The sequence below is a fragment of the Poecilia latipinna genome, unplaced genomic scaffold (genome assembly GCF_001443285.1).
Source record: "Poecilia latipinna isolate Pla-1442-1.1 unplaced genomic scaffold, P_latipinna-1.0 Scaffold2003, whole genome shotgun sequence".
NCBI classification, from domain to species: domain Eukaryota; kingdom Metazoa; phylum Chordata; class Actinopteri; order Cyprinodontiformes; family Poeciliidae; genus Poecilia; species Poecilia latipinna.
Genome location: NW_015114619.1, coordinates 193810 through 203587, shown reverse-complemented (window position 1 = coordinate 203587; position 9778 = coordinate 193810). Strand labels below are relative to the sequence as shown.

General features: G+C 40.6%; 1 protein-coding gene across 2 annotated transcripts in view; it reads right to left on the bottom strand.

Annotated features, from left to right (window-relative positions):
* LOC106935692 (potassium/sodium hyperpolarization-activated cyclic nucleotide-gated channel 2) overlaps window positions 1–9778 on the bottom strand; it is a 47963-nt gene that overhangs the window by 23174 nt on the left and 15011 nt on the right. For both annotated transcript variants that reach the window (XM_015016269.1, XM_015016271.1), the window contains exon 4: window positions 5938–6156. In XM_015016269.1, the coding sequence (XP_014871755.1) occupies window positions 5938–6156 (219 nt within the window). The remainder of the gene's footprint in view (window positions 1–5937; window positions 6157–9778) is intronic.

Below are 9778 nucleotides of genomic sequence, written 5' to 3'. Positions count from 1 at the left end.
TACTATTTGGGAATTTGGTGACGTTCACAGGAAACATTTATGGACAAATCCTACTGAAATGCGCATTTTCTTCCTCTCAAATATTATCCCCATTAACCCAATTAAGCCATCTGTTTTTACTCTCCTCTCTTTCATTACACGAATTCTACTATTCTAATTTAGGTTTACCCCCGAACAGTCATTTGGGGGCGCGAAATTCATTCACTTAATTTGTTCCCAGCTAAATCGGCTCATTACAATATGAAGCACATTCACCGAAAGAAAGACAGGAGGATCAGATAAGCGGTAAGTCAGCGCTCGTCTTCTCTGCCTTTAATTCGGAGATGCGCACAGAGGCGGCGGCAGCACACTGTGAGGCCTCACAAAGTCTCATTAAATGAAATGGAGCTTCTTAGAAAATGCTTAAAATCCCGACGTGCATTCAAAGGGACCAGAAGATGCCGCCTGATAAGGGTCGGTTCATGAGCCGCTTTTTTTTTTTTCTTCTTCTTCTTCCTCTTCCTCTTAGCAGTGACGCGAATATGATCCAATGCAACGGAAAAGGCAGTTTTCGTCGGCCGCTATCTGCAACGTCAGGCTGCCTCTGGGTAACTAGAGGGATCAATGACGAGCATACGGAGGAGGAAAAAAAGAGGCTGTTGTTTAAGGTGCTGAGAAAAAAAAACACATCCTGCAGATCCTTACAGAAGCGCTCCGACTTCCGTCTGTTCCTCTGCTTTTGCTGACTGAGCTCGGCCTCCCAACACCTGATCTTTAACATCCACAGAGAGCTGATTCAGTGTTAAACCTTTTAGAGCGGCTTATCAGTGCAACAAATGGACCTGTGGAGTTACAACACGAATCAGTTTTCATCAGAGAAAGAAAAGATCAAGCTGGCGCAAACGCTGGGACGTCTCTCAGAAGGGATTTGTCACCAGCCAGAGTTTCGGTGCTGAACCACTGGGGCACCCAGTCACTCCAGTTTGCAGGAAACCAGTGCTGTGGAGGTTGGACTCCTGTTTCCAATCATGTGAACCAGTTTCCTCTGACCTGATGGTGAGCTTCAGTCTCTTTCCAGACCCAGATAAAATGGCCACACTTGTAAAAAGTTTTTTTCATGTGCAGTTTTTTTTTTTTTTTTTTTTTTACTGGTCATCTTTGAGTTTTTGGTTGCTTAGAAATGACTCCAGAAAAGACATTTCTGTCTGAAGTCACTCTACCATCTGTTTTCTCACATCAGCTCTGATCTCCCTGGACTTTTCTGCCGGGGGTGCAGCCAATCCTAACACCGCTTTACAGAAACGAGCAAGAGAAAAATCAGGTTGGCGCACACACATGATCCGAGGTTCAGATCAAGGCTGAGAGGAAAATGCAACTTTTAGGGAACTTTCCTTTAGGACTGCATTCAGTTTTAATCCTTTTGTGTAATTTGTGTGTTGATTAAATCAAATAGCACAGCATTTTTAAAGCTTTCTAAATAAAATGCTTATATCCCAGAAGAAGAGCAGTACCTCATGTCTTCACAGATACAATGTTTGTTTGTTTCAATTTTGAGTTTTTGATAATATATTTTGACTCAACAACTGAAAAATACTGAAGTCATAATTAATTATTCATACTTAATTACACAGTACTTTAAAATGACTGCAATTAATTAATTATTGAAAGATATTTAATCATTTTTTTCATTAGTATTTATTTGCTCTTTGTAGAGGCTTCACATGGTTGTTTGGTTTAGTTGTGACGCCTTCCTGGAGGGGATTTGAATCACTGCTGCCAAAAAACCTGAACATTCTCCTCATAGATAATCATTTCTTTTAACCCCGTCTCTCTCTGCGGAGCCACTGGCTGATCATTTGCTGCGGCTGACTGGACGTGAGCTCTTTGTGATCTGGTTCGGAGTTTGGCTGCTCGTCTGTTCACACTGAGTCGGGCTCTGCTGGAGGAATCATCCTGTCGACGGAGAGTTTGTCTTTCCACTGTCACCTCATGCTTGCTCGGTATGAGGGTTTACTGCAAAGCCTACAATTTCCTTCTGATGCCACGTTTTCACTCAGGAGAAGTGAGCTCTGCAAGTTAGAGACTCGATGCAGCCAGCCAGCTTTCCTTGGAGACGGCTTTTTTTTAGCTAATTTGAATAATAAACTAAACTCGATTGTTAACCACGATCAGCTGGAATGCGTTTACTTTACTTTGAATACTTTTATTGTGAAGTGCCTTGAGACAACAAGTGTCACATAATCAAACTGAATTGAAAAATGAAATTATTGTCTCACTGAGGACAATGCGATTCGGTCTTCCTTAATAACTATCTCCAACTTACCACAGCCTGTTTGTAAACATTTTATAGAACTGGAAGAGTTTTTAGCAAGCATGTGTGTTTTATTGGAAAGAAGAATACTTTTTTTTCGCTCGGTATGTCTAATCTCATCCACCAGAGACTCATCTGCTGATCTAAAATTTGTCATTAATTTCCACAGACCTTTCTTTGCCTTTCTTCCCAGGTTTCAGATTCATTCATGTTTAAACTGCTTATCAAGACACAAATTTATCTTTTGCAGATATTATGAGATATTTACCTCAGTGTAAAATACTTCTGCAGTATCATGATTATTTTAAACGCTCAATACATTGTGCAGCCTCGTTCGGGCTGTCCCCACTTTGTTACGCTGCAACGTTCAAATAAGACATAATATCTTCACCAGAGCAACTGTAGCTAAATTCTCTATTAATACAGCCTGACATAACCTCTGGGTTGAAACTGAAACCTTCACACTATGGGCTGTTACACACTGCCAGCAGTCTTATTTTTGCTAACACCCTCAAAATGATTATAATGTCACTTTTAGACCTGTCTGTCGGCACGGCAAATCCACCCGGCAGCATCAGCATCAGCCGCAGTGGCACAGCCTGCACTTCTCTGCTTTTTTTTTTTTTTTTTTTTGTGTAATACAAACATCTTCAGCTAAAATACTAATCCTCCCCAAAAGAAGAAAATCTGACAACTGGTCAGGGAACAGAGCTCTAAGAAATGCACTTTTCTGCCCTCGGAAGGAGAAAATAAAAAAATTAAAAAAAACCAGAGCTGTGATGGGAGGAAGTTATACAAGAAAAGGTTTAAAAGCATGTGGATACACGTAAAAAGCACCTCCATGAGCCCAGCTCTGACTTAATCGCATGTGCAGCACAATGTGAAAGTTTCAAATCACCTTTTGTGTCTTTAAAATAGAACTTTTCCAAAGAATCAAGAGTTTCATGGCCTTTTAGAAAAGGTCTTCATCAGTTGTTTCAAAGCTGTCTGAAAGATTTTCTTTGGCATTTTCAGTTCGGCCTTCATCCCTGACCATGACGGCATATTGTTCAGGCTCTCTAAAGCCGAAGGGAAGGAAGAGGTGTCAACAGATAAACAGCTTCTGAGAGTAGTGTCTTAAAAAACAAGAAGAAAATACAGCAAAGACCTGAAATGAAATCTGAAAACCATATTCGCAATTATTTATAGAATGATGAGGGGAAAAACTCTGTGGTTATAATCATGTTGGTGCTACCAATTAAGTTCTGTTTCTTTATCTTTTGTATTTCTATAGAATCAGTATGAAAATAAAGATAAACTGTCTTCATGGCTTTAGGCTGTTCTTAACGAAATGCCTGAAAATGCAGTTCAAACCTGGATCTTTGCTAAACTGAAATTCAAGAGCCTTTTTATGGTTAAATGACTAATAGGTTGTATCTGTGAGAATTAACTTATAGCAGCCAAAAAACCATAAGAAGTCATTAACAAGGTCATTGCAGAAGATTACACAAATGTTTAGTGGTTTAAAAGCAAAATTGGAAGAAATGAGGGCTGATTCAGCAGCTTACCCTTTAAAAATTGATGCAAATTCATGATACAAAGCTGATCCTCTTTGTGTCTCTGATCAGACTTTAAAATCTCACAAATATTGGTACTAAAAACTTAAAAGTGTCAAAGTAGCTGGAGGGAATTTAGAAGCAGATTTTGGGCAAAGTAGAAGCCAAACCTTCCCAAAGCTGGTGGAGACGCGCAAGAGATGCAACTGCAATTGCAACAACAGTTTGTTTTCAGAAGTATTGACTCAGACGAGCAAAGCTACAGAAACTTAACTACATTTTACAGATTTGTGATTGCAAAAAAATGAAAATAATGTTTTATTTTCCGTCCACTTCACAATTATTCACCATCCTGAGTTGGTTTATTTCATAATTTCTCTCCACAAACTAATTTATTGACCGATTTATTGTACCATAGTTGTCTCTAACAACAGTAGCTGGATATAAAACAACCCCTCAACTAAATTGTAAAAGACACAGCCCTCAAATATCCAGGACTCCTTCTCCCACAGGTTTCCCCTCCCCCTTGCTTCGCTCCCTGTAGCAGCTGTACAGCAGCAGCTCCGCACCTTTCAAGGACACCACCGGCAGAGAGGACAGAGAATGCAGAAGACGAGGAAACAGAGAGAAATTCAGATCAGGAGGTGAGAAGGGAGCGCGATGGAGGAAAGCAACAAAGCAGGAAACCAGGTGGAGACATCGAGGTGACGGAGACACGGACAGGAGGCGGATGATATATCCCATGAAGTAGAAAAGCTAAAGACGGTGTGTGGTGTGTGGCGTGGGTTGGGAGTTATCAGGAAGAGACTGAAAGGAAGGCAGCCATGCTTGCTTACGTCACCTTCAGGATGACATTGGCAGGACACGAGGGTCTGCTGCCTCATCAGTTCTACTGCTGCCCAAGGGGACATCATAGCGTGGGCGCAAGCACGCACACACACACACACACACACACACACACACACACACACACACACACACACACACGCAAGCACATTCACACTAGCACAGCTTTTATACGCTCAGCCCCTGGCAGCATGGCTCTACCTGGCCAAACACACCCGCAGCCTCTGATTGGCTGCTGACAGCCAGCAGCGCGGCCCCTGCTCACCAGCGAACCAGACTCTGCTTGGAAACAGAGAGGCTGAGCTGCGAGCGCCACAGGCCACTGCTGCAGCACCCAGCAGCATGGCTGGGTTTCCAAAGACAGAAACAGCTGTGCATGATAAACACTACCTCACAGCGAGAATGGGATAAACGTGGGTCTGGGGTCACAGCCTAACAAATTGCTCTGGTTAGTCGGCGTTGCATTTTTTTTCTGTTGAATTTAAAGTCTGGAAGAGCTATGGTGGGTTTGGCTTGTATTAGTGTTACTAATCATTCATTTGTAAAAAAGTAAAAATAAAAAAATGTTCAGATCACCAATCAGAGAGAAGAGAATTTTAAAAAATGAAAGTAAATAATGTTAAATTAAAACTTGTAGTTTCATTCCTTCTCTATCATTGGGGGAAGAAAAGTTAGGTGTTACACCGGTAAAGCAGCGATTTGACTGTGTTTTAGATACATATTCAATTTGTATTATTGACGTTAAATTTAGTGACATTTTCGGTTGTGAAATATCCTAAATTTTCTCTCTGCTACACAAAAACATAAGACCTGACACTGAAGCATAAAAATCAAACGTTACCAGGCCACAGTGTTTTCTTCCTGAGAAATTATTGTTATTGTACTTAATTTTTCTATGCACATTAAGCAAAAAAAAAAAAAAAGATATCTGGTGGTTATGTGTTCACTTCTCTCTGTTTCCAGAGTTTCTCTTATTCGAAAACTAATAACTTACTAAGACAAAGGCAATAAATCCATGAAAAGTCTGAGTAACACAGACGACTGCTGTGCATTTGACAAAAAGCAAAATAAACCAACTTTTCTGTTATTCTGTGGAAAGATGAGAGGTTTTCAGGTATTTATCAGATTTAATCAACTCCATAACTTGATGCTAGGCAAAGTGTAAACAGGTTTTGAAGTGCTTCTTTTTATACATAAATAAAAAAATTAAAAAAAACGAAACATCAGACGTAACGTTGAGGACATGGGGCGCGGTCGCTCCCTCACCTTTTCTTGATACTGTCGTCTGGACGAGTCCAGGGACTGGATCAGAGCTGTTGCATGTCCAATAAAGACAGCATAGCAGGTCGCTCCCACAATCATACTCAGCATCGTCAGCCAGATATCCGACAGGCTCTCGGGGGCCTGCCGGCCGTAGCCGATGCACAGCATGTGGCTCATTGCCTTGAAAACTGCAAAGGAGTAGAGTTCTGACCAAGTGTCGTTCTGTGGAAAGAGAAGAGAAACAGGACAAACAAGCAGCTCAATAAAGCGAAATGACATGTTTGGAGAGAGAGAGACTGCGGAGAGAGGACAGCTTAAGTAACTCTCTGGGGACAGTCGGGTCGTGGAAGAGCGTCCGCACAAATGAGAACTTGCGGGACTGTGTTGCATTAGAAGGGAAGACGGAGGAAGTGGAAACAACATCAGCGAAATCCTTCGAGGCCTAATCAGCGAAGTAGAGGCGGTTTTGGAAATGATTTCCTCAGAGAGATGATAATGAGAGGTCATTAAATATGCCCTTTCATAGCTTTGTGAGAAGGAATCTGCTGGAGGCAGAGACGGGCGCGCGGCGGCCACCGGGCCGCGCCGCACCGAGAGTCAGGGCTCGGAAAACAAACTTCCGATTGTGATTTGCAAAGAGACGTTAACGAGGTTGTTCGACGAGAACAAGCAGTGAACGCAACATCTAATACAACGCAAATAAAACTTCTCCAGCTTTGTTTCCCCCGCCCAACGAAACTGTTGCTTGAACCCATTCGACGCAAATCGGATTTTATTTATTAGCGGTTTCTTCGTTGTTGTTGTTTTGTTCACTTGTCTTCACAAAATAACAGTTTATGTGACAAACACCGGCACACATGAAAACCAAACCAAGTACAAAGCTGTGAAAAAGCTTTCATTTGGCTTTATGTTGTTTCTGATCAGAAACTGACCTTTGACCTCGTCAATATGCACTTGAAAGTCATTTTAGTCGGCTTCCTAGGCTGACCATTTTCACTGGAGCCATGAAGTTTGTTTGTTTGTGTCAGACATGTTTCATTTAGGGGATTTTTTTAATTCAAGAGGTCTGGCAGTAATTGGTGGCTAAATAATTACAAAGGGGGGGATTTATCATCAACATATACATTTTAGTGAATTTTGAACTAGTAAAACCTGAAATAAAAAGCCAGCTGTGTGTGCCAGTCATGATGCTCCTGAGACAGGTATTAATTTTCTCCCTAACTTTTCCCAGTCAACCAATAATAGATTAATTAACAATTACAACTTTTCCCAGAGATCAGTGAAGGAAAAAAGAAAAAGGCACAAGTTTTAAATGAGGACGATGTTCCACATAAAGGTTTGAGTCAAAGCAACGCCAGAAGGCCCACCGAGCGATAAAGTGGCCACTGTATACCAGTAAAGGAGACTGGGAACTCCAACAATACATACAGCTCCACCAAGTGGACGGGGAGTAAACGGTGAGTTTGAGGACAGTAGGAGAAACAGCGGAGTGAACCGTGTTGAATAATATATGAATGGTGAGCACTTTGATTCTGAAATAGCACAGCATTGAGAGCAGGAGAGACTCCATATCCACCTAAGCCTCAACAGTTCTCCTCTGGGATCTCAGTTTGGGAGCTATCCTTTGCTTTGCCGGTAATCAACATCTCCATTAGCGGCACAGAGGCTGTTTGAACCCGCCAGATAACAGAGGGGGCTCTGCATTCATCTCGCCGAGCTCTAAAGAGCGTCTTTGTGTGGGCTGCAGCGTCACTGTGGTGCATGCGGCAGCGCAAAAAATGCTTTCATTTTTCAGACTTCGAATGCGACATCGGTGTTTGTTTTTGGACTCGACATGCTGAATATTACAGAAGTATAGAGGAGAAGGATTTGGACTCGACTCCTAAAAGTTTATCTATTGCTAATAAAATATTGTTTTGTGGATTTCAGTCTGTAAAAAGTATTTTCATCAAGTTTCAACCTCGCTGGAATGTGTTGCCTTTAAATTTTATACGTGTGACTCAGCTAATATGCACATTTATCTCAGACTCTGCACGAGCTGCTCATCTTCATTATCACTCTGATATTGTAAAACTTCGCCGTTATCTATATCCCGTCAAATCAGATAACAGGATTTTATACAACATGCTGCCAATGCTAACAGATTTGATTTTGTTTTGGATGTTTAAGAATGTCCAGCAGCATTATAGGAACAGCAGAGGAGGCAAAATTTCACAAATCAACAAATTTAAAAGCTTTTAGCCTTCTAGACATTTAGGGACGATCATAGATTGACCTGGTAAACAGTCATCAGCTCTCGCTCTAAGCGTAGACTGTTGGTGGACATGGATGTAAGACAAATCAGAAAGAAACTGGAGCAACGGGGAAACTTTAAAGTTTCAAAGTGGACAGTCTGGCTTTACACATCCATAAAAGATTTTAAAAAGTTGTATTTTAATAGTAAATGTCTGCAGAGGATTTGTATTGCAGTCAATCATTTTCACAATTAGTCGCACCGCAGAAACAGAATTAATCTAATCTAATCTAATCTAATCTCAGTACTTATAGAAAAGCAAGCAACACACAAAGATGTCGGCCAATAAAGATTGTCTATTCATGGCTTTATTCAGTGCAGGAAAAAGCATCCAAGCTTTTTTCCACAAAAATCATGGTTGGTTGGCCTTTTTGCTCAGACCCAACAATCTTTAACCTCTGTTATTTGCTTTTAGATGTACATCTCCTCACATTTCCATTAGGAAAAAAAAAGGCACTGTCATCTCTTCTATGGCTTCCCAGCAGGGAAGCTTTCACGCCTCGACAATGTTCTCTGTGCAAAAAACCAGAAAATGTATTTTGTTTTTAAAGATGTGAGGAAATGAAACATTCTGATGCCATTTCATTTCACTTTTCTTATAACTTGAATACGGGGTTGTTGCTTAAAATTGTCCAAATGTTACCTGATCGTGACAGGTCAGAGTCTGTAATGTTTGCAGGAGACAACGCTCATTGTCTGGTCGAAAATCAATAGACATCTCTGGAAAAGATGCTCGTCGTGTTAAAACTTTGTTCTGATCTGCATGAATTCAAGGAGGAGTTAGTTACTTTTATCAAGGTCATCGATACAACATCTCTGAGGGTTTCTTCTGAGCTTGATGACCTTTTCATCTTTGGTCTCAGTTTGTTCCAGTGAAGGGTTTAAACCCTGAGATCCCACCGTAAGATGGAATCAACATGAAGTTTTTTTTGTTTGTTTTTTATTCCAGCATGTTGCTCTATTATCTGCTGATTAAGAAACCTTTATTGAATTAATTGTTGTTCTCTGCAGGCTCAGAATAACATCAGATGAGTCCAACTTCAGCGTGCAGCTTTAGTCTTTTGCACATTAATGTTTTAACTGTGTTTTTAAACGTGAAAGGAAAAGAATGTCAAACAAAAAAAATCTCAAACACTTTGATTTTTCTCACCTTTTTTTTTTACTGGAGTTTTTCTGCATCTTTGTGAGATGTGGACTTCTTGGCATCTGCTCCGATAAAGACGACTTGAATAGTTCCAAAACTTTTTGTGTGAAATTATGCTACTGAAATTAGAAAATATGTTTATTTGTACACTCGCCCTCTCTGTTTCCTCTTCAAATCAAACTTGGATGGATACTGCTTCTACTAACTCCATCATCCACTATTTTCACCTCTTTGCCACAAATCTCCTTTATCCTAAACTGCTGCAAGCCCACAATGCAACAATTGGTATAAAAATATAAAACTATAAGGTTCATATTCTTTTCTATGTAAAAAAAAAAAAAAAACTGATGAAATTACATATAATTATGTCTGAGCTCGGAGGCTGATTAGCTGAACAGATACCTACA